The following is a 26,138-nucleotide window of genomic DNA, read 5'->3' as shown; positions in this document are numbered from 1 at the left end:
ACTGACCTCCGCTAATTAGTAACTTGAATGGTGTTCAACACATAACCTGGAGGTGCAAAGTTCTGTGTGCTACTGACATTGCTCCAGACCCTTCACTTGTCCCAAAACAAGAGAGAAGGACCCTTAGATTCAGGCTTTTTCATAGCCTCACTGTTGTCTTGCATCTTCATGATGAAGCTGTGATTTAGAGTTGGATTCCGTGCCACCTTGGTTCCCACTGCTCCTTCCATTGCAGTTGGAGTACACGATGTTCCCGTAAAGACATTTTCATATTCTGAGCAGATATCCTCCTTAGTCCTGAGGCTACTGTTTGTCTCTCTCACCCTTGATTTCTGTATAATTTAGCAGTGCAGTTACCCTCCAATGATTTTCCTATTAGCTATATGTTCAAGATTTCTTATTTTAATAAGCATCTTTTGCATTTTATGTCTAATGAGAATTTTTCTCAGCTGGCTGGGGTTCTTTTGTCCAACTCCACAGTTCATGATATTATCTATGTCTTGCTGACACTCACTTATGTGCCTCTACTTTTTATTCTTTTCCATATTCTTGCTATTTTCTTTCTCATGTTATTTTAGCATTTTTCAAATTAAAGCAAATTATTTTAAAGTAAGCATAACAAAAATTGAAATTTCCTTATTCCATCTTTCCCTTGGTGAACTATCAAGTGTGCTATCATCAACTGTGTTGCCAAATCTTTGGAAATTGTTATTATTTTTTTCCTTACTGTGTTCAATTATGCTCAGTCCACTTTCTAGATGTCTTATATATTTATGTGTTATCCTTGAATGGGAAAAATAAAACTTAATCTTCATTTTCACAATCACATTTCTGGGAAATTAACTTAACCAGAAGGATGTAGAATTTGTGTCTCTTTGGTGTTGAAACATGTGTCTTTTTTTCACTGGCTTTTCACTGGACAAGCTGCAGGACTTGGTGGCTCTTACATTTCTTCTGTCGATAGAATTCTACTTTCTCTGTACTTTTATCTATCTAAAATCTTATCTTTTTCTTTGCATATTTAATGGAAAAAATGTGTATTTTGCAGTTCCTTCAACAGATTTTGTCTCTTTGCTGTTTTGTGAGATACCATTTTTAAGTTAACTTTAAAAAATATTTTTATTATTGCAGATAACAGTTGTAGTACAGCATAGTATTTTCTCTAGAACTGTCCATGGGTATTACTGTTGACAGAATCAAGCCTGTCATCTGTAGAGCCTAATGACAAGGCTATTTAAATAAACTAGTGAAAACAACAAGTGGAAATTGTGATGAAGTTGTTCTTCTCTTCCTTATGTACATTTATGTACAAAATTACATGCAAACATGCAGAAATACATTTTTTTTTGTAGTCTCATTTATTCAGTATCACTTAAAAGGTGTTAATAAATTTCATCCTCTAGTGTATCTCTCAGGTTCATCTGAGATTTTTTCAGCTCATGCCTGGAAGCCGTAATGCAGCTATCTCTGACATCCCAGGGGAAAGATACAGTGTGTTGGCCATGTCTTTCAGAAATTATTTCAGGAGGGTTTTTCATCTGCAGGAAGCACTCTGAAATGCTATGGCTTCCTTGGCTGCCTGTGACTGAAAGTTGAGGGGTGGTGATTGCTGGGCACCCTGCATCAGCATTGCTGTCTTGATCAGCAAGTGAGCATCGGGCAGGATTGCCCACATTCCAATGCTGTCTCTTCCTTTAAATTTCCACGCCACTTATTAGCAATGAGCATGTGTACAGGAAAACAAACAAACAAACAAACAAACTTCTGCTTGCCTGTGCTCAAGGTCCAAACCAACATTTTATGGCAGTCCTGTACCAGAGGATTCTTCTCACCACTTACTTTGCTAACCTTAGGGGCTTGAGAAGTATGAAATTATATTGAAATTCCTTTCATTTCATTGGAATAAAGAGAATCCTGACATATCAAAACCTAAAAGTTTAAAACACTATCAGTGAAAAAATTAACATAACTAAAAATGTGGCTTTCAAAAGGTCTTGGAGCCTACTAAAATCAATCTTATTTGGAAAAAAAAACAAACCAGGAAGCACGTCAAAACTCAGTGTGGTAACACAGATGTTACTTCTTAAAGGATTCATATGTAATTTATTCAAAACATTAAATTTACTATATGTAGTATAATTTCAGAATGTGCATTAAAGATGTGTTGTGAAATCTCATTCCTACCTGCTGAATGGCTGCCAAGTTTGGTAGTGCAAGAACATTTTGTTGTTTTACCCCTTCAGCACAATCCTGCATTCAATTTTTAAATGTCCATAAAAACTGTAAAAGCCTCAAAATGCCAGATTGGAACAATAAAACTTTGAAAGTCACAGTGCAACAGTTTTGGGTTTTTTAATAACTCTCTGGGAGCAGGATTGAAAATCCTAGTTCCAAACATACTCAAGTTTTGAGTTTCTAGCTTCTAGGTTTGGAATTTCATTTTCCTCTCTAAAACTGTGTCTGTTAAGTGTAAAGCAAGTGGATATTTTGTGACATTTAGAAATCCTTGTGGAAGACTAAGAGGGTGGGTAGGTAGCTGGTGTTTGTGATAGCTCAGTCTTGGGCAGAGTCCTGTGACATTCTAATCAATGGAGTGGCCCAACACTGAGGGTTTGTGGAAGTCTTTGTACGTCTGAATTCTTCTCTAGTATGGTTAAATTTTCTTTTATCATTTTAGCTCTGAAATTTTTCAACCACTGTTTATTTGCATAATCAGTAAATCAGATGATTAAAATTTTGGCTGCTTCATGAATTGGCAGGGTATGTACTTCTCATTTTTTTAATATACTTCAGGCTAGTATATTTGGAATGAAATTAAGTTGACATCAGCCCCTTGAAGCCATATAAAGCTTTAGATATTACTTGGTTTAAGTACAGAATTATATATCTATCAGGGGATCTCAGTTCCAACTGAATTCCTAAGCCTGGAAAATTCAAACATGATTTTATGTTTATTTCCATACATTTCACAGTGCTTACTTTATAAGAAACTGTAATTTTTTTAACTGTGGATGAACAGTAAAAGCTGATTCTGAACAAATGAAAACACACATGATGTTATTCCCAGGAAAATTGGCTGTTACATGTGGCAAAAAAAAACTTGGAGGCAAAATAATGCAGTGACTGTAGCCAATTAGTAAAGTTGTCCATATGGTGCTGGACTTCTTGTATGAGCTGCTGGCCTATCACTTGATAAGCCTAACCAGGATTCCTTAAATCCTCAGAAACCAGCTTTTCCTCTTTTCTTGTGAGCCAGAAGGGGAAGCTATATTAAAAGGAAGCCCCTTTTTAATAATTTGCTCTTGTTTTTAATTTAGAGAATGATATTTTCAAAGATATTTGTCAGAAGCCTGTTGGCAAGATAGGCGGCTCCAGCAGTAATGGCTGCAAGGATGAGGGGTCGTGACTCTGTGGAAAGCAAGGAAAATGGTTCCTGTGTAGTAGAGACAGGTATAAATCTTCCCTAAATGGCTTTGCATATTTGCTGGAAGCAAGGATGTCATTATACCAAAGCATGCCTTTAAACTTCTGGTAACCATCAAAACCACCACTAACTCTGCAGCTGCTAATTTGCTGCTAATGTCTTGCTGGTGTACTGCTCCGTGGCTGCATTCTTTCTTTGGCTTTATGATCCTGACACTTTCTTTATGGCCTCTTTAAATTCAGCTTTTGGAATCTAGCATCCAGAGCTAATAAGGCAGGCTGTAAGACACCCTCGCCAAACAAGTCAAAACATTTTGAAGCCATTCCATGGCTGGACTTGATGTGAACAGTAAGGAGATATTGCTCACGTTTGTTGACATATATTATTATGGTTATTGCCATTATACCCCATGTCCCCAGAGTATTGTTTAAATACATGATACAAGAGATGAAAGCAAGCAGATAGTGAAAAAAGAAAAAAAAAAGGAAATATCATGTACTTGTTAGTTTTTGGCATTGTGTAATTAAACCATCTCCTTTAATGTTATTTTTGCCAGTATCTAATTAGCAGAGCCATCTGCCTAAGAAGTGCTGGACCATCTGTCTGGAATACTATTCTGTTCATTTCTTGGTTCTCAACTAATTAACTTCTTTCTCTATGAAATGTAATAGTACATTCTGTTTCTACATTTCCAAATTCCTGCATAAAGATATATATGAATGCATACTTTCTACCTGTATATGTTTTGAGTGTCTGTGTAGCTACAAGAGCACAATTCTCCCAGGGGGTCTGATTGTACTCAGTTATGTGTGCAGATTTCACTGTAGGTAAAAGCCACACTTTTTTTGTTGCCCTGCTGGTAAAACTAATACATCTCTCACTTAAATAATTCTAATTGGCCAGTCCTTTATTCACTATGTTCAAAACTCAAATTTCCTGTCTATGTTTATTAATTAAAGTTAGAATTATAGAAAGGGGCCATGATACAGTTTAGTATGTAGGGCTCTGATTTTTTTTTTTCCTGTTAAATTTTGTATTTTTCTGTAAAATTATGTGATAATTTGGATCGGCAGGGACCTCCAGATGTCTTGCCTGGGAACTTCCTTTGTTGCTGCATGTTGGGCAACAGAGAATCCCTTGTAAGAGAATCCCTTGACAGTTACCTCTGTGAACTCTATTTACTGTTTCTACACTTTCCATATTCCTCTTTTAATATTCTTCAAAGGTATTTGGATAAATCAGTTTAAATTAAAGATTATCTTTCAGTTTTTGTTGGAGTTAATGTCTTTGCAATTATTTAGTTTAATTTGCTGAAGATAAAATAGTTTAACTTCTAAGAGAGACTCTTACTGTTCATCCAGAGAGGTTACTAAAATATATCTGTTATTCCAAAGAATATTATTAATTTCAAGAATGTAACTTTTAACTTAAGATATATATGGCTGTGGAATGCACATTTTTCTTTGTTTTGTAGATAATAATTTCATTACATATTCTCAGGTTGGAATTTTCTTTCTTCACTGGCTGGAATTTCTCTCCTCCTACTACCCCTTGAAAATGCCGGGAGAGATTTAATGTGAAGTTTTGAAGTTCTTTACAAACATCAATGTTTAAAACACTTATACAGTTATTTACAACTGATTTTTTTTTAGAAAGCTGCTTGCCATCAGTTTAAAACCTGAGTTCAAGCTTGCAGTGTGCACCAAAGCCTTGGTTTTGTTCAGTCTGATTTTATGTCAAATTTGTATGGACCTTTGTGGTTCATGCATTCTTTTTTAACCTGAGAAAACAATATGTGTTCAAAAGTGAGCTGTGACAACCTCATCAGAGTACACTGGGTTAAGTTCAAGTTGTATCTTTCAAGTGCAATCTTTAGAATTTCTCACTTTGACTTTCACAGCGTTACAAATTTCACTACATTACATAATTAAGGTTTATTTATGTATAAGAGAATGCATTTATGAAGAAGACTGGGAAATTAGGAGCACGCTAAGTAAGGACATTACTTTTATAGAGGTGCTTGAAAGACCACATTGATCATAGGATTTAGAAAAGCCATGAAATTGTAAATATTGTCAGCTTGCTATCAGAAACAGACTGGTTTGCCACCTTAACCCTCCTCCTTAACCTGTGCAACTGTCTTCTTTGTAGAGATGTGCAGTAGTAGCTGTGTATGACCTGTCCTTATTTTCTCTGACTGACTTTCAAATCCCTGTTCACTCTTTCCCCAGAGAGAGCAAACCTGAGTGTCTTTAATTTGGTTGAATGAACTTTGTTGCCAGCTTAAGTAGAATTATAACATTAATTAAAACCAGCACACTGAATGCTGCAGGTTGTAATTTGAATGTAAAAATTGAAGGTTCTCGTTAACAAAAGTAGAAAAAAAAAGTATGCTAATAGGATAAACCTTAGCTGTATAGATCTTCATAGTGAATCAGATATCCAGCATGGTTTGCATGTCGTATTGGCATGCCTCCTCTGAACTTCATGGAAATGTCATCAATCAGCATCAAGCAGGAGAGTATGTCAATTTAAGGGAAGCAGTGGATACCAGTAATATCTTTAAACAGAGTTTTGCACTTGCTTTCTAGAATAATGCAATCCTTATGTGTCCATCTTCAAGTCATAATCTTCTAATGGCAAAACCCACATTGTTATTATTCTTTTGGGATGTTTTGTTTTGTCTTTGTGTGCTGAAGATTCACACATTTTTCCTGGGTTATTTTCCCACACTGAAATGACATTTATCTTAAAGAGTTTTCTACCTGTCTTCCTCCTGTATAGAAGCATTTCTCTGTGTTGAATATCTAAATTTCCATTTTGTGGGAAACTCCCCAGAATTTCCTAAAGATTAGAAGGTAAAAAGAAAGCAAGGTCTATGAATAAATGTTTGCCTGCATTACTGAACTACGTGGGAGCCTTAGGGACCAAAGTACAACAGATTGAACTACTCAGTTCTCTCTAGATGCCTATTGCAAATATTTTATGTGCAGACTCCTCTGTTATTATCTCTTCTAGCAGTGGAACCAAGGGCTATAGGATTATGAGTACACTTGGTTTCAAAGAGGGGACTTTGCTTTGTCACCAGCGTGTCTGCATTTATTTTTTTGTGCACATGGTATTACTCCTTTTAAGCAGATGTTTTCATGAATAGGGCTTTCCCAGAGAGTTGGCCATTTGGTTAACTTGCAAGCAAATATATTTATATCTAATTGTAGCAGTTTCTTCTGTTTGGCTTCTTGTACGTGCTGTTAACTATGATATCCAGAAATGTTATATAATGTTTTAATATTTCACATCCTTCTCCTTCAAATTACTTTTACTGTGGACTTAGAGCCAATTGAAAGCTGGGTATTTTGTCACTGAAAATTGATTTGTGATAAACATGTATTTAATGCAATCTTTTTCCTTCTGTTCATGCCTGACATGTTTTTCTCAGTTCGGTTTTGGCAAGAATTTTCCTTCAAACCTTCCTTTTAAGTACCCATATTTCACTCTCTTTCTACTCTGACCTCCTCCTGGTAACTAACTCTTGTTTTTCTCCAGGCATTTGAAATTTTTTGTGTTGTTCAGAGATAACATATTCAGCACTTGTGCCTTATAACATGGAGGTTCAGCGTGTCCTAATGGATTGATTAGGAATTCAGTTGGTCATCCTACGATCTCTGTTACAGCTGTGAATTGCTTTTTGCATTACCGAGTCAAAGAAGTTAGGTCATTGCTGCTTCTTTATCTAACTCAGTATGAGATTTCTTTCATGCTGCTAGATATGGTTTATGGTTATAAATTCTAGGGTCATTCACAAGTGGATTCTTCCAGAAGTTTTCAATATATTCCCCTGTACACCATACTCATTTAGCATTGCAAAAGCAAATACTGTAGGAAGGTTTATGATGGAGGAAGAGAAATAATTACATTAGTTTTCCCAAGTGGGGTTGTTTTGCCATGAAGTGAAAAACACTCATTCTTGGACTTTTTGAAACACAACTACTCTGAAGGCATTTTCCCCCTTAATTTAAACAGGCTTTCACCCTATTATTAAATAGAGAGTCTGCTTGTTATTAATACAGTCTCCATCAAAAGACAGGTAAAAAATATTTTCTATATTAAATCTGGATAAATGGTCTTTCATTATTTCCTTGTAAATAAAAATGAAAAGGCTGTGGTTTCAGTAATTAGGCAGCAGTGGTTGCTTCAGAAATCTCAATTCTTCCTGATAAAATGTGCTTTGTGGCATTTTTATCTGAGGAACATATGGATGTGCACCATTGAGGTGAAAGAATGCAGCCTGATTTAAAATGCACTTTGACTACACAGGCACATACAGGCATTCAAATATGTACATGTATTGGCACATTAACACCAAGCATGCAACCTGCTCCACTGAACAGCAAGTTTGTAAGTCACAGCTGCTGAATGTTAGATATGGAAATAACTGGAATTAACTCATACAGTGAAACTGTAGTAATGCAGACTAGGCTTTACAGTCCTGGCATAAATCTGTTGAAGCAGTGAGACAGCTCAAAAAAATGAGGATAAATCGCTTCTGCTCTGCAGTGCACTGTTTCACTGTTGTCTTGTATGTCTCTGCCCATGGCTTATTTCCTGAATGGATTTTTTAGTGCTTCTGATTAGTGCTGCAGTCATACCTTTAGAGACTAAAATCTCCATTTGATGCTTGAGATAAATACTTCAAAAAGTGCAGTAGGGCACACTTTCCCATCGAGCAAGGTTTCTCAGCCGAGCTGACCTCAGATGCTGCGGTGATGCAGCCCAACCCTGTTGGAGAAAGAGCTTCAGCCTTTCTGTGTGTTTCTCTGTCTACTTACCCTCATAAAACCCACAATAACAATGGAAAAAGGCTAAATAGGTAACTATGATTGTTTCTGCTGTTGTGATTAGTACAGTGAATCATGATGTTGGCCAGCTTCCTTTTGGATTAAAATAATGAAAAAGCTTCAACAGCAAAGCTACATTTCTAGGGAGAAAACTCTTAAGAGGCATTTATGGATAGGATCATCCACAGCTAATCATCAGTATCTCTGAAGCACATAACACAAACATGGGCTTAGAGAGTTCAGAGGCTTACATTTCTGGGTTTCCTGCATTTCTAACAAATTCTTTTTGGTTGCAGGCAGTGGAGTGGCAATGTGATGAAGCTACTAAAAGAGCCTGTTACAGTAAAGGCAAATCAAAGGTAAGCACGAGACAGGTGTTCTGCTTTCATAAAAATACTGTGTTAATAGCAGATGTAATTCAGTGTGTAAATCCCTACCTTATGCATTTTTGCTGTCTCCCTTTCTGAAGAGAGATGTAGGAGAAGAGTCTGCCACTGATGTGTAAGCAAAGAAATAAAGAAGAATATAGGGAGCATGGGGTGAGAGATAGTCACGTGATTCCTGTCTGAAATGGCCATGAACTTTAGCTTCCAACAATTTACTGTTTTGACGCCAAGGTTAAACATATGCATGTCATATGTAGTGAACTCTATTCTCACTTAATTTTCTGTGCTGTAAATCCTGAATAACTGTGTAATTACTTTGTAAAGTTCTCAGTTTATATCCCTGTTTTTAAGATGCAATTTTATTAACTTTTTTATTTCCTATCTACTGGTACTATGAAGAAAATAATATTAAATGCACTAACTTCTCAGACATTGAACTTGATATATTTTTGTACTTAAAACCAATTCTTTATCTGGCCAACCACAATTTCTATTATTCAGTACAGGAAAATATAGTGCTAAGATGGAACCTTTGGCTGGGCCAACCTGAAGCTGGAATTAATTGTAAAAGCAATTAGAATTGCATGCAATCTATGTTTTAAATTTTTATACTGTTTAGTGATTAAAGTTAAATCAACTATAACATAAAGGAGAACACACCAAAAGTGATAAGTGCAAAAGAGCACACTTTTACTCAGTAGAATGTGTTGCATACGTTATTGTTTTGCAAAACTCAAAAAATCCGAAGCTTTAAAAACATATTCCAACAGCTCTGTCATCTAGTAGAGGAGGAATCTCTTCTGCATAGTTAACTAATCACTGACTTTTACATTTCTCTCATTCAACAATGAATTTCCAGCTCCTTTTTTGCTGGAAAATAAAATTGCAGTATATGATTGTACTTCTGAGATAAACTTCTGAGGAAGAATGGCCTCACTGCTGAAGCAGGGCCATGTTACACTGTGAGGTATAGAAAAGAAAGGACTTTTGGAACTTTGCATTTTAAGGAAATGTTTAATTTTCTAGGTTGTTATTTTTCCCTTGAAATTTATGCTTCAATATATCCCTCAAGCATTTATCCTTAGCTTTCATATGACAACACTTGAAAGTAAGGGAATATGGTCAAGTGTCCACAGAGAATGTCACAGTGCATTGATCAAGGGGCATATACAGTAGAAACTATTCTGGTAGGAATGCTATGTGTAACTAAGCATTTATATATGGCTTCATTTCACAGTGATTTTCCAAGTTTAAGGCTGTGAGCATAGCATTCAGCTTGTCTGAGAGTCATAGTGCAGTGACTGTGATCTAACATGATGGATGGAACTAATTATAAATGTGAGGCTATAGCAGTGTACTTTGGAATAATATGTTGACAACACTGTTACCACACATTTGATTCAACAGTGTAAAGCATCTGTTGCTACTAAATAATTTTGTTAGGAGAAATGCACGGCACTGGTGTTAGTGTAGTTTTTCATTCATGCAGAGTTTCATTTATGCTCATCATACCCTTTTGAAGAGATGATGATTGGAAGTTAAGCTGTTGCTGTAAAATGATATATGTGAGATTCAAATAACCTCTGCTGTTGTTTCTTGGTATTGTTATTATTTGTCTAAAGATTTCATTTGTACCCATAGCCATGTTTCTCATTCACAATCTAGAAGAGGGGTTTAGTCCTAATGCTTCATTACATTCAAAAGATATCCTGGAAGTAAATACTTCTTATTGTTACCATTTAGGTCGGGTCTTTTTTGTGGTTGTGTTGTTTTGTTTTGTTTTGTTTTTGGTGTGCAAACTTTGTGGCCTGAAAGCTTCATAGCTTCATATGGGAGTTGCTGGAGAATGCAGAGATACTGCCTGAGAAAACCTACCCAGCTGGAGCTACAACGGTCTTTTTGAACTTTTCATGCCTCTTCTGATTTCACTGATGTGGTCAAGGTTAAAATCAAAGATAAATTTATGACCAGAGAAAGAATAGCAAAATTATGTTTGTCTTTTATTGCCTTATTTCCAAGACTAAAGCAAGGTCACTCTGCAGAAGGAGATGCATACAGAGCCTTCCCTTGGAAAAACTGGGAATTATCAGATCAGGAGGAATTCATTCCAGTCCTGCATTGTGCCTCTTTATAGGAAATCTCTGCAAACACAATTCCAGTTACTGTTATCAGAAAAACTTGATTGCTTACCTGTTGTATAGATAAGTGCAGCCCAAATTGATGAGTTGCTGGGGGTTGCATTTCTGTAACATTTTTGAGGTGAATTCAGATTTCAGGGCAGACACTTCCTGTAAGAAGACACAGGAAAGACTGGAGTCAAAATGTTAAGGCCAGCCTAGACTGTGTCAAAGGAGAGATGAGGATTGCAGGGATAGCTGTGGGTAGGTTATTCATTCAGATCCCAAATTCTGTAAGAGCTCTGCTGACCACAGAGCAGCATGAGGGCAATAAGTTCAGGTGGCAAAACCTGAACTCATTGCTTGAAAGTCACTTTAACTGATGGAGTGAATGCCCTGAAACCAGAAGGTGGCTTTGAACCCTGAAGGAACTCAAGTAGTTTTGAGATAATGGTCAGTGAAACGGGACTCTTTTTTTGTTCTTGAGAAAGAAGCTGCACGGAATTTTTGCCTGTGGCTGTTATCAGTTGCTCTGAGGTTTATGCTTTAGAAGCCAAGGAGGGAAAAGAGCTGAAGGGGAAAATATACAGGGACATCTGTCACATTTGACAGTGTAATGTGCACTTGACTTTTTGAAGGCTGATGTTTGTTACTCAGACTTCAGACATTCATCTACCAATTGAGACTTTTGCCTAAAATAGCTTGTGGCTCCAAGAGTGAGCCATGCAAAATGATGTCCTTGTGGCCAGCATGCATTAGCATGTAGAAATCTAAGACACCAGAAAAAATTAAGAGACTAAATTTTCCTATTCACACTGACACTCGTGGTAGGGATTGTTAGAAATAAAAAATATAAATGCACTTGTTGAGAATGCCAAACCAATGAGAGGTTAAAAATAATAATGGTAATTGAAATTAAGTCCCTTCTCTTGTTTTTTTAAGGTTCCAATGGCTGTGTGTGTTAGTATCTGAACTTTCAATAAAAGTATTTAAAAATTAAATGCAGGTATGTTTAAAATGTTAACCTGTACAAGAAATGTTGCTGCAAGAGGATAATTATCTTGCAGTCAGATTGACCTTGGGTTGTTAAGGTAGTCTTAAGTAACTCCCCAGACTGATGGGCTGCTGAATTGTTTCTAACAGTCATATTTTGTTTCAGATAAGCTGATACAAAAGTAGAAAGTACTTTCTAAGTATATTTATTTCAGATATGTTTTTATAGGCAAATAGGAAAGTATATGACATAGAAGTTGAGATTAACTGAAGAATAAGACTAATTAAAAGATGGCTACCAAACTTAACATCACCCCCAACCTAAAATATCCTTTGGTTTGAAGTCCTCTGCCACTTCTGCAACATGCACCTCATTTTTGCACGTTTCAGAAGTAAACCAGTACTGCCAAATTTGACTTCAGAGCTAGAAAAGTACCTCTGAACAATTCAAATGCCTAGATAGTGAAGTCCTTTTTCAGTATGTTTTGGGTGGTGATAATTTTATTCACGACCAATTTTTTTAAATTTGCTTTTGCATCATTGTGGATCTTTTTTTTTTTCAAATTACCAAAGTAGGCAATTAAAAAAAGTTATTATTTCATTTTCCATTTTTTGCACTGTGATCCCAACAAGAATTCCATATGAGATGCCTTATTTGCCCAGTTGCAATATGGATTGTTTTCTAGTTGGCACAGGACTTGGGAACATTAAAGAAAGAATCTTGTGATTCCCAAGAATGTCAGAGTTTAAGAAATTAGCATTATTTTTGAACAAAATGAGTGGGTGATCAGTGTGCAAGTAATTTGGAAATGACGCTATTTCAGGGAGATCTGGAACGTGAAGAGGAGAGGTTGGATGGGTTGTAATGTCAGAACCCACTTATTTTTCCTACACGTACATTCCATGCCTTGTTGCAAAGGGCAGAATGGAAATAGACCAGTGAATAAATTATTGTTTTACATTCTGGGAACTTCCTTGAGCAACCTTCCAGTAAAAAAACCAAAAAAAAAAAAACCCAAAAATTACTTTCTAGTGTTTTTGATTTTTTTTTTTCCCCAGTGATGGAGTTAAAGCAGTCTGATAAGGAAACTGCCAAAACTACCAAAACAACAGCCAAGTTGTGAAATAACTACTTTTTTAATGGCTTGTTGCATTGCCCAACTCAGTTATATGGTTGTGTATTAGCTTCATTGTGGCTCAAAGAATATTAAGATGACAATTTTATAATGTTCAATGTAAAAGCTTTGTATTTTTTACCCAATAGGAATCAAATCTTACTTCTAAGCTATTTGTACCTTGCCCTTAAAGACTAAAAGAAAAGCATTTAAAAGCTACTTTTTCAGAAGAAACTAATGCAAATGTGGGTTTGAGAGATATTTTTTCCAAGAGGCAGTTTTTCTTTCCTGAGATTTTACATTATTTTTTTGAATTTATTTTTAACTTGACTTTTATGAGGAAAGGTATAGAAGATAAAATGTAAAAGTTTTCTCAGAAACCTTTAAAGTATTTTCCCCATCTTCTTTTGCAGTCTGTTTTGTGCCTGTTCAATTTATTTAGGATTATATTTGTTGTCTTCCAGGATGAGAGTCTATTTTCAAGATAAACAAACAATCCATTTAATAAAACTGTAGGCCAGATAATGGGACTTCTATGCTATTACTCTTGTATGGATTTACTTACATGATTTCACTTAATATCAGCTAGAATTGCATAGCTGTATTTTTACAAGGTCTTTTTCAGTCTTTTTATGAGACTATCTTATGGTGAATGCTAGAGAGCATTCAAATGTAAGTTTCCAGGAGCTTTTGTTTTCTCCAAACATACTGTTGATCATTTTATTGGATACGGACATTGATTTTTTCAAGAGAAGTGTCTGAATTTTTTCTCATACACTTCTGGGAGATTTTTAGTATTGCAGAACAAAGCTTTCTGTTTAAATTAACAGTAGAAATTGCTGTTGATTTCTAGCTCCTGAAATGAGAGATATGAACATCACATAACCTTCACCCATCCTAATGGGTAAAAAACATGTCAAATTATTCCTCAGGGTGAGCATCTTTGTGTTGTGATAATGAAATTTTTTGACAAACTGAATTTACAGGAGATGCTTCTAATAAAACAGGGTAAATTATGAAATAAGTGGTAACAAATCCACATCAGAACGTCTCAAGAATTGTATTTTTATTAGTCTTACTATAGTTTTGTTACTGACAACCTGTTCTTTCCCGTTTTTCTCACAACTTCCTTTCTTGGCCTAATCTGTCTTTGAAGTCAACATCTGATCTCCTGAGACAGTACTGTATTATTTAAGTCAGCATTTATCAGATCATCTATCTGAACTATCAGTTAAAAATTTAGCTAAGTCTTTGAAATACACCCTGAGAGGAAATCTTCAGTACTAGAGAGGTTTTTTTTTATCCTATTAAGGACTTTTCAGAAAGGTTGATGGATGTATGTGTGTGAATAAGAAATCTGTGCATATTGTAATTGCTAACTCAGGTGTGCTTAAGCCTTGTTTACCTAAAACTTTTTTTTTGATAAATTACCACGGAAAGCAAAGTGTTATTTGTCTCCTCTGTACTCTGCAGTATCCCTGAATATATTCTTTCTTTTCTGTGTGGCAGGAGGAATGCCAGAACTATATTCGAGTGCTTCTTGTTGGAGGCAACCATCTCTTTACCTGTGGAACCAACGCATTCACTCCAATCTGCACCAATCGCACAGTAAGAGTTAAACTATTTTACCCCACAAGCTGGAGTCCCTGCTCTGAGCCAGCAGATTAAAAGGCAGAGCATGTTGTGGCTGAGAGCTGGCTGTTTGGGTACTGATGGGTGATGTGTAAAAGGCTGATTTAGCTGGTGGCGAGCCAAATAGGAGAGCTAACCAATCTCTTTTTTGCAGTCTTTTCTTCAGCTGTGGGAGGAAAAGTAGTTCCTCCTACATGCCAATTTTTATGAACTTTATGTGTTTATAAGACTTCTGCCTCTGTCAGGTTTGGTTGGCATCAATAGGTTTAGTTATCAAACATGGCTGGGAAGCTGCATACTGTGTGTGTGTAGTTCTGGAGAAATGAGAGTTCCTATATTAGTGATTTATGACTGGTGAGAATGAGAAATATTGACTGAGAACTGTCATTCTGTGTTCAAAAAAAGCCTAATTGTCACATCAGTAATAGTCTTAATGAGTATAAAAATGTCACTGTTTGGACCAGGCTGCCTATTTGTTTCATGAGGGCAGAATCACTTAAATACAAAAAACAGCTGTATTACTAAAAAACTCATTGGCAGATTTATTATATTTAAACCCATTGCACCTTTATTTTCAAATAGCATATTAACATCATGCTGTGGTTTATGGCCGAAAGTATTTGGGCAAGTAAATCAGAGTTGGTTCTGCTGAGTTGGGAAGCTCCTTTTCTTACTCTCATTTTTCATTTGAGATTTTTTTTCCTAAAACACACCAACAAAACAGATAATAGATTTTTGTCATTGTTGTCTGCTGTAGTGAATGCTGAACTGATTCTGGCTATCAGGTTTGGTTTTATTTTTCTTAATAACAGTCTTTGCAGAGGTAACTAATTTTTGAGCCCCTTCCAATAGAAAACATTTAGGCATGGTGGATAATGACTGACATGTATGCTTTACATAGCAAAATGGCAAAAGTGAGATCTGACGACACTGCAACAAGATTTTGTATAAAAGATAATTTCAGACTGATGTAGAGGTTGACTACACAGAAAAATAGATAAAAATGGGTGTTTGTCATAGGACTTTGCTTGGATGGATGCAGCTTGGCTGTAATGATAATTTTCAGGTAATTTTAATCCCTTTTTCTAATTCTTTTACAGTTAAGCAACTTGACAGAGATACATGACCAAATCAGTGGCATGGCTCGTTGTCCCTACAGTCCCCAGCACAATTCCACTGCTCTTCTCACTTCCAGTGGAGAATTATATGCTGCTACAGCCATGGATTTTCCAGGAAGGGATCCTGCTATTTATCGAAGTCTGGGGGCCCTTCCTCCTCTCCGAACTGCCCAGTACAATTCCAAGTGGCTGAATGGTGAGTGAGACTCATCTTTTTAACTCATGTTCGTCATACTCGTGGTATTGAAATTCCATTCTGAGAATCTGAATGTTTTTGGAGTATTGCTTATTTAACTTTAAAGTTATTTTGCTTTTTTTATGTATTATTTTACAAATATAAGTACTATGGAATTTAGTTAAATACATGTCATTTTTGCAGGCACAGGGATGAGATGCACATACAGTGCTCTTACATGGCAAAGCTGAGTCAACTTTGAGCAGTAGCTTGCATGAGCATTCTTTTCTGAGTCCCTCAAAAACCTAAGGCAGAAAATAAACAGCTTAGAATGAACTGAATTCTCTTGGCTTTCCCTGCAGGTCCCAGCCTTCACAAGTGGAAAAAGTTTGGCTTTCAGACTGCTTAGGTGGAAGACTGACATTTTTGACACTTATTATAGCTAAAGGATAGGGAATAGTCTACAAAACATATCATAAAATTGTGTTTAGCAGTCAGTTTTGTTTCATGGATGTTATTCACATGATGAGGGTTTCCAGCTGGGAGAAGCTGCAAACAGGCAGGGATTCCGAAGATGTGACAGACTGAGTTGCCATTTTGTTTATTACAAAAAAAAAGAAAGGAAGCAGATTCTTCTAAAATGAAAAATATTATTAAACATAAAGTGTGAAATTATGTATATTATAGTTTGCCCATGCCTGTTCCAGGAGAAAAAAAATTAAAACTCATAATGCATGTTATGTGGCACAACAGTCACTATTCTTACAGTACATTTGATGTTATGATGAGATTAGTCTCATGTTGGAAATTAAATATAAACATAAATCCTTCTAGCTTCAGAACATTTGGTCAACTGCAAGTAACAGATTTTATTTTAAAAATACTCACTCTCATATAATGTGAATGCTGAATTGTGGTTACATGACTGGTATATTTTATTTGAACAACGAACCCATCAGAGGTAGCTCACAGAAATTTGTGACCTTTTCTAAAGGCTGGATGATTTTAGAATGTTAATTATCAACAACAAAAAAAGTCCTAAATTATGGGCAACGTAACAATTATAGCAGTGCAAAAGAAGTGAGGGGAAAAGTGAAGTCACTGTATGTATATCCCGGGTTAGGCACCCTTTGTCCACTCAGCTTGGTATTGGAACTAATTGCTGTGCCCCACCTGTGTGCTTTTGTCAAAGGTAAAAAAGTCTTCGCACAGAATTTCCAGCTTAACTGGATATTTTTTTATGCCAAAGGCATGCTAAAATTCCCTCTAGCTTTCTCTAATTAATCATATTCACTGTATTCACATTTTGTCTATTAAAAGCTTCAGATGTACTTATACATTCTCCGTTAGAGTTCATTCTTCTGACTCAAAACTCTTTATAATTAAGTTACCGGGAAACTGTAGCTTTTATCTTTGGGGAGGAAGAACAAGATGAGTTTTGTAATTGGAGCCAGATGAAGTAAGTCCAATAAAAGACTGAAAGGAGCCTAGTCAACTATATTAAAGGGAGGGGTTTTTATTTTCTGGGGTAGCTAGAAGTGAGGGATTCATCTGCCTGACTTGGGGATTCATCTGCTTTTATGTCAATTTGCGTGCTTTTATGATTCAGTGCCAAGAAGCTGCATTAGTTTTTCAGTGCTTGGGTTGAAGGGAAGATTTTGCTGCTTTCACTGAGAAAGTAACACAGATCAATAATCCTGCAAGAAAAGTAAGGCATCAACTGGAATGGAAGCTCCCTAGTCAATATCTGTTATGCATCAGTAGCTCGCAGTTACTGTAATTCAGCCTCGTTTGAGGTGCTCATGTGCACGCATCTGTCAGTGTTTCCAATTCTTAAGTTTTCCTTGGAAGCACCTTGTTTTTTCTCTCTTAGATTTTCTGCTCTGTGAATCATGTTGCACCAAATCAAATCATCTCTGGGGGTGATGGTTGTACTCTGAAATAGCTGATTATCTTGTTCTGTGCTTTATTGATATGCAGTAAAGACATTGTTGATTTTAGTGGCTAGCACAGCAAATTTGGAGATCTTCAATCCCATCAGTCAGGCAAAAAGGACATGCCTATATGCTGAGGCAGTCTGCTCTTGTTCACTGTACCTTTTGGTGCCGGATCTTGGCTTGAAAATCTCTGAATCTTCATCACAGGAGAAAACTTGTTCCTAATCTTACTTGATTAGGAACTTACAGACCTTACAGAAGGTCTGTAATCACAGGAACAATGATATACAGTGTTGGAGGGGAAAATGGAGCTGATGTCTCAGGTGGCTTGGGTGAGATCCCATATCACCATGATGTGATTTCACCAATGAAATACATTTACATTGCTGACCCGAGTTCCCCGTTTGTTCTGGTTCACCCAGATCCTGCCTTCTGCTGAGGGCTTGATAGACCTGGAAGCAATCCACATCAGCCAAGTATATAAGTCAGCAGCTATTTACTGACCATCATTATGATCAATTGCTTAATATTAGAAGGTTATGGAGAAATCAGGTAACTTTCATTTCTGAATTATCATTTTCTTGATGCACTCAAGACTCAGTTATCTGGGGGACAAAGAGTTGGTTAGTTCAGTTAGAAGTATTAATTACTCAGTGTATGTGTTAAATTAAGCTACAGAAGTATGCTGAGAGAAGACAACTGAAGGGGAAAAGGTAAATTAATGTGAAGCACACAGATTTTGAAAAGGCACAAATCCAAAAAGTTAGATGGACAGCAAAGCAACACTGCCAACACAGAAACCCAGATTTTGACTGAAGCTAGTTATTGTGGAGCCATCTTTGAGGCTCTCTGATCATACTGTTTGTTCACCTGCTAGGTAACATGCTTCAAGATTTAACTCCCTGAATTTTGTCTGGTTTGAAAATTTTTATTTGCAGAAATGACTGTTCACCAAATGTTACAGATATCTGCACGCTAAAGTTTTTCCTCTTTTGGAAAATTTTAGAGTGTGCATGGTCATGTTGTCTTCATTGATGGAGGAAAGAAGCATCTGGTGGTACTTATTGAACTTAGTCTCTTTTAAGATTTACAGTAGTAATTATTCAGCTCTTGAATATCTCTGAATAAGATCATCCATTCCTTTTCTTTTTTTTTTTTTTTTTTTTACTTCAGAACCTCCCTCTGCTTCTCAGAAAAGAAATTGGTGTTCTGTTCATCAATGCTATTTCTGTTTTCCTGGTGCTTCTATAGAGAACACCAAATGCAGCTGGCCCAAAGGCAATGAGCAGTTTTTTGACCACAGTTGTAACCATGCAGAAATTCAGCTTGTCTCTGTGATGAGATGCCACCGAAGCACCAGGCTGCTGTGGTAGCACTCACCTTAGTTCAGCAGGGGTTGGGCTGCTCACAAGGAATTTATCAAGTGGATGCAGGGAGAGACGGCCTCTGTGTTATCCTCTTGCCAACCCTGTCAGCACTTTGCACCTGCATCACTGTTCTCAAAGGGAACAGGATCACACAGAGGAGCTGCAAACCAGCTCTCTCCCATCCAACAGCTCTCCTGGCTGCAGGACAGTAAGCCTGCAAATGTGAAATAGAGAGACAAATTCTCCTTCCCATGATGTCATATTTTGGCCATGTCTTTTCCCATGTAAGGGAAAATGTAATGCCTGAAGTTACTCCCATGAAAATGTATATATGCACAAACAGATGAAGAAAGTGGAAAGTGCTTACCAGTAATTTATTCTGTAAGGTGTCCTGTTCTGCTGCCTACCCTCTCTTTCTCTCTGAGTCCATGTTCAAGTGTTTCTGTGCTTGAGAGAAACAATTTGACGTGATAGAGTGCACACTGAGGGTTATGTCTAAAGCAGACATCTCTCCCACTGACTTCTTCTCCTGACCAAAGCAGTCAGCAAGACCCTGAGCTTCAACCAGCTGCTCCGGTCAGTAAAGGGCAATATGTTGCTGGAATGTTTTAAAATTTCCTTTGTAGTGTTTCATAAGAAGAATAGCCTGCCTTACCAGTCTGCTTTGGACATTGCTAAATGATAAAAAATAAATTATTCTTTTATTAAGCTGGCATGCTGTGTTTCAGTGTCTTTAAGCTGTCAGTGTAACAATGTTAGATCATATCTGGAGTTGATATAGCTTGCTTCTAATTAGACTTGACTGTAGAGTTGATCTGCAAAGTGCAGCAGGGCAGAATTTGTCAGTTTTCTCTAGAGAACAGAAGTAAATGTAATAGTTATATTTGCAGTCCACAGTTGCAGTGCATCCAGATTGGCGATGAAAAGCCTTCAATGTTTAAACTTAGAAACCTTCCTGTAGTCCAACATTTACAGTTAGTAAAGGTATTTCTCCTTTCAGTACACCTCTTTAAATCACTAAATGTTTTCTGATACCCCAGTGTGAAAGTTGGCCTTAGTCTGTTTGCTTCCCTCAGCCAATAAAAGGGCAAAACATTAAAAAAAAAAAAAAAAAGAAAACCACAAAAAGAAAAGCAAATCCCTGTCTGTTTGTCTGTTTCATCTCACAAAAAAACACTAAAACATTTGGTTTCATAGTTTGTCAAATGCCTTTCCTTACAATTGCATGGGTCTCCAACTATCCTGAAATTATTTCAGCTATTTTCTTTACCCTAGACATGCAAGGGTAGATGCTATTGGAACATATTAAATAAAAAAATCTGTGTTCTAAATGTCACAACATTTCATCAGTGGGCAGATGATAGATGATTAAAATTTAATCTTGGATCAGATAGCAATAAAATAAAATAAAAAATAATAGAAATAGAAAAAATAAAAAATAAAATAAAATCTCTTCCAAATGAGAAGCCTTTCCACCTGAGGAGATGAATGTTTGACTTGTTCTGCTTTACTGGTAGACATAATATTACTATTTTTCCTTTTTCTGTCCTAAGCATTTGGTTATTAGAGACTCTTACTAAGTTGGTTCTTCTGAGATCACTTTCTTAAAAACACTAATAAAAAGATTATTAATCCAGAGCAGATACTTTTAGTCTTCACAAGTAATAGTAAGATTAAAATTCTTACAAAGGTGGTTTGGCTAGTGGGGTTTAATATAGCTCTGAATCAATGCCTATTATTGTTTGTTAGCAGATTTTTATTACAACTTTTGCTACTAGTAGGATGTATAGAGAGAATTTATGATCTAAGAATAAAAATTAATTCTTTCAATTTTGTTTTTAAGGATTAATGGAAATGGCTATAATAATTCAGCGTTATCCTTTCATTTTTCTGGGTTTTAATGAAAAGCCTTGTAATTACCTAGTGCAAGCTTTTCTTTATTATGTAATATTTCATGTAACTCAAAACCAGTGTGTGCTTGAATGTGCAATGTACTCTTTCAGATAAGAGTCCTGACTGAAAATATGCAAAGCATATTCTGCCAGTTTTGCTTATTTTGCAAGAAGATAAATAATTACATTTCTTTGGTTCTGCTGCCCGTAAGGTTTGCTCTTTTCTTTTGTGTATAACATGATTTTTCCCAGTATCCTAAAATAGGAGAGAAAATGCCTGCTGGTTTTGAAACCTGTCCTTAGGCTTCTTCACTGGAGCAGTTACCAGAGGAAAAATTTGAGCAGTTAAGCTGTGTTTTTCCTTTCAAATTTGTACATCTTCTCCCTGATGGCAGTGACAGTGTAGGAGAGCAGTAAGTTGGTGTGATGTGCAGGTGCCTCCCCTAAAATTTCCATTTTCCTGTGCCAGACTAAGTTATTACAAAACACCTTCATAGCACTTCCTTACCTGTTTGAAAGGGTAGACAACAAGCACTACCCATGGAGTTAGGATATTTTTAGTTCTTTCCTACCCTAGATAAAACAGCAAGGTCCGCCTACCATTTATTAAAAACGTGAGGAGGCTGCTGAGGATAGAGCTTGTTCTTTTGTATCTCATCTAGCCTGCTTATGTCAGGTGCCAATCAGAGAGGCTGAATGAGGCAGGAGGACACTGCTGCAAGCAGATCATCTGTTCCCAGCTGCAGAGAGGCACAACAGGAGTGTGATCCTCATTAATGCACACAGCTGTGATACACAGTGACCCACAGAAAATGAAAGAACTTAGGACTGACATGCATCTCAGTCAGGGGAAGGTGGAAAATTTCAAATTTCAGGGAAGATGAACACATGAAAAACAGCATTTATCAAAGAAAGGAGGGGACTGAAAGGTTACCTGAATATGAGGAATAATGTCTTTCCTGTGCGAGTAACTGTGCACTGGAACACACGACCCAGAGAGGTTGTGGAGTTTCATTCACTGGGGATATTCAAGAACAGACTGGACAGAATCCTGACTAATGTACTTTAGGATGACCTGACTTGAGCAGGGAGGCTGAGTGAGATGACCCTTCTAACCTGACTCATTCTCTGATTCTGTGTGATTCTGTCACAGAATCTCTCTATTGGAGATAGAGATGGAATTTCAACAGCAGACATACCAAGCCTTAAGGTGAAGGGGGAAAAGGATGATTAATAAATTGATTTCCTTTTTCTTATGAGAAAAAAAAAAAAGGAGAAAAAGTAAAAGAGGAGCATGTTAGAATGGGTTGATGCTGTCTGTATTCCAGGCACTCACCAACAAAGCCTCTCTGTCACTCCCTTCCACAGCTGGATGGGGGAGAGAAAATATAACCAAGGGTTCATGAGTTAAGGATGGGGAGGGACCACTCAGCAAATACCATCATGAGCTAAACAGACTCAAATTAGACACATGAATTGAATTTATTGTTAGCAAAATCAGAGCAGGATAATGGAAAGTAAAATAAAACCTTAAAACCCTCCACCTTCCCCTTCATGCCTCCCTCCTTGCCAGCTCTACCTCCTATCCCAGTGGCACAGGAGACAGGGAATGGGGGTTACAGCCAGTCCATCACCCATGGCTCTCCTGAGGGAGAGGGGTCATTTCCCTGCTGCATCCTTCCCATGGGAGACAGCTCTCCATGAACTTCTCCAATGGGAGTCCACCCTGCAAGCAGCAGTCCTCCCCAAACTGCTGCAGTGAGGGTCACTCCTCCAGAAGGTGCAGTCCTTCAAGGACAGGCTGCTCCAGCATGGGCTCCTCTTTCCATGGGCCTTCCATGGGGTCACAGCCTCCTCTCAGTCATCCACCCGCTCCCGCATGGGGCTCTTCCACAGCCTGCAGCTGGATTTCTGCATCCCCATGGAACTCCATGGGCTGCAGGGGCACAGCTGCTGCACCAGGGTCTTCACCTCCAGCTGGAGGGGAATCTTGGCTCCGGCACCTGGAGCGCCTCCTGCCCCTCCTTCTCCGCTGACCTTGGTGTCCACAGGGCTGCTGCTCTCACCTTCTTTGACTCCTCTCTCTGTGGCCACAGCTAAACTGCCCAATAACTCTTCTCTCTTCTCATATCTGTCATCACAGAGGCATTGCCATCGTTTCCACTTGGCCCAGAGGCCCATTGGCCAGTGGCGTGTCCATCTGTTGGAGCTGCCAGGGACTGGCAGAGCTGGACACGGGGAAAGCTTCTGCCAGCTTCTCATGGAAGCCACCCCTTTAGCCCCCCCGCCAAAGCTTGGCCATGCAAACCAAATGAACAAGTCTGCAGGGAAACTAATTTATTTGTCTCCTTCCTTCCCTGCAAAACTATAACAGAGAAAAGAAAAATATTTTCAGTGAAAATATTTGGGGAGAAATGGGTAAGTCATCATAATTGAGTTTTCTTTCCATACCATAACAGCGTGTTGGCAAAATCTCCTTAAAGTACACTAGATTCCTCTGTGTCTAGAATTTTGGATTCAATTTTAAGTAGCCATCCAAAGTTCTGGATCTTTTGATAGATCCAGATACTCCAAATTTCTACAAGTTTAGAGTGAATTAATGAAATCCCTATGTATTTTTCGCACTTACCCCCCTGCCCTTGCGTATACAGCTTTGCAAGGTGTCTATCCACTGAATATAGGTGACAAAATCCACTGAACTCCAGGTGTGACTTTGAAGGGCTTCACTAAGTATAAGTTATAGAGTATAAGTTATAGAATGGCTGCTGTGACTAAGTTTGCCACTGGCAAATTTGCAATAGCAAAATGATATAATAAATTGCCAAGTATTATGCTCTGTAAGAACACTTTACCTTGAAAATGAAGGAGATTTATTTAAAATAAACAACAGGAAATAAACCAAGGAATTTTGTAATACCATATTTGAAAACAATTTTTCAGAAAAGAAATAATTGCATCTCAGAATTTATTAGAGTACATCAGTAAAAAAGTAATGAGTGAGCATCCACTTTTATGATTATGCTGAATTGTATTATAAAATCTATCAGCAATATAAGAGAAGATTGGAAAAAAAATGTCTGGGATGCACAGTTTTAGTGTATTTTGCTGTCCTTGCTCTTCCATACCTATAAAATTTTCAATTTAGCAAAAGGAAAAGAATGTAAAGGAAATCATGGAGAGCTAAGGCACTGCAAAGGAAATAGTCAAAATAGATTGGTAGCCAGCTACTCAATGGCAGATTGGCATTTTTAGCAGGCATCATAGGTAATTGTGAAACAGAGGAAAAATAGCTATTAATAAACCATTTCCAGCAGTTTCATACAGGACTTAACATTTTACAGTTCAGCTCCTGATGATGGATATAGCTGTGATGATGCTATAACTTGTGATGACCACAAGTTATGTATTACTTTTGAGACATAGAATGCTGTAGGAAAATTTTACTCTGTGAATAAAATTTGTCCCTAAACCTTCAGGAGCAGTGATGCCTTGATCAGCCTAATGCAAGGTCTGTACTTTTTTTTTCCAACAGCTGCAAAGGGCCACAACTAAATTAATATACTTAATGAATATTCAGAGATGGCAGAATGCAACTGCTACTGGACTTTTTTGATTGTGTTAATAAGATGAAAGGAAATAATAAAGACTGGTATACCTGAAGCTTAAATTCTTTTCATTGCTTTAAGAGTCCCTTTTGAAGAGCATTTCTAGCTGAAATGTGAAGTTTATTCAAAAACCCTCAAATGCATCTTTCTAGAATATAATGCTACTAAGCATTTGGCTGGATACAATTATTTGGAAGAAATGGGTCTTTAGAGATCAACAGTGTGGTGTGAGTCATTGATCTAGTGAGGTCAGTAAACAAGTGAACAAGTTCCAGAGAGATGTCATTCAACATAAGAGCAGTATCTAGACTCCTAAGATCATGAATATACTGTGTATTCATATATCTTTGTGTCTGTGTCTTGTGTTGTGTGCATATATACATATATAATCTGATCTGTGTCTAAATCAGAAAAAAAAATATTCTAGCTTTCTTTTAACATTTCTGGGCTTAATTTCACTTTTGATTTGGTCTTCAAATACCTTGCGCTTCAGATGTGAGTGGCACAGGGACAGTCAGTGGAAGTCACAGCACTAACTTGCTTAGAGTAGGCTTTGGACCTTTAAATCCTTAAGGTTAATTGCTGTTACCTACTTTAGGAAAGTTAGATAATTTCCTGTAATTTGGTTAACTCTTGAAGCAGTAGCATCCACTAACTATGTAAATTAAGCCATGTTAGATTGCTTCAGAAGTGAAGTTATATGGATTGAAGAGCACAAGTACTTTCTTGCTCCTAAGTTCAGACTGCAAGAAGAGGCCAAGACTATCTCAGATGCTCTCAGGGAGCTCTTCTATGTTCCTGTTTCCCATTTCTATCCACAGAAAAAATCCTGTACAGTTCCTCTCACCCTTTTGCCCTTCAGCACATATCCACACCACTAAATAAAAAAGGCCCAGGAAATAAGTTTATGCATGACACCTTTGGTGGGTAGAAAGGGAGAATAATCTAAACAATCATTGTGTCTTCCTGTTAAGTACTTTCACATTAAGAGCAGAGACTGTGCTGCCCAGAAAATGGAGGTTTGTCTCCAGCCTTCAGAAAAGCAATCATATTATTTCTGGTTGAAGCATTATCTTGGCTTCACATGGTTGAGCTGTCATGTTTGCAGTAACTTAGAAGAGTCTGTGGGAGTACATCCTTGTTGGGCAGTGCTCACACGACTTTAATAAGAAAATTGTAGGAATTCCCAGGATTTGTGCTGAGTAAGCACACTTCAGACATAGCAGAGTAGTGTGCTTGCCCAGGAGCAGCACTAACTAGCCACCCAGTGCTCTCAGTGCTTGGGCTTGCGCTCTGTGTAGCACTGCTCTGTGATGTACACTGTAGATACATTTTGGGTCACACTGACAGTCATTTTCTTGCCTTCCTGATTACACCAGTTCCATTTAATTTGGGAAAGTCTAGTCAGCCTGACACATCCATAAATTGAGTATATAAAAAACCCTATAGAGGTCGTATACAATATTTGTGACATTATTACAGGTTGACATTCTTGTACTAGGTGTGTCGTGCCTCATACCAGAATCCTTGCACTTGTTG

At 37.3% G+C, this 26,138-nt stretch overlaps 1 protein-coding gene across 1 annotated transcript in view; it reads left to right on the top strand.

The window, feature by feature from the left end:
* SEMA5A (semaphorin 5A) overlaps window positions 1–26,138 on the top strand; it is a gene marked incomplete at its 3' end in the record, with an annotated part of 211,185 nt that overhangs the window by 62,515 nt on the left and 122,532 nt on the right. Inside the window, exons 4-6 of the mRNA XM_084217356.1 lie at window positions 8,559–8,621; window positions 14,383–14,481; window positions 15,606–15,819. Of these exons, the coding sequence (XP_084073482.1) occupies window positions 8,559–8,621; window positions 14,383–14,481; window positions 15,606–15,819 (376 nt within the window). The remainder of the gene's footprint in view (window positions 1–8,558; window positions 8,622–14,382; window positions 14,482–15,605; window positions 15,820–26,138) is intronic.

Source organism: Fringilla coelebs (assembly GCF_963513975.1).
Source record: "Fringilla coelebs genome assembly, chromosome: 1".
NCBI classification, from domain to species: Eukaryota; Metazoa; Chordata; class Aves; order Passeriformes; family Fringillidae; genus Fringilla; species Fringilla coelebs.
This window is presented reverse-complemented; position numbering and strand designations above follow the sequence as displayed.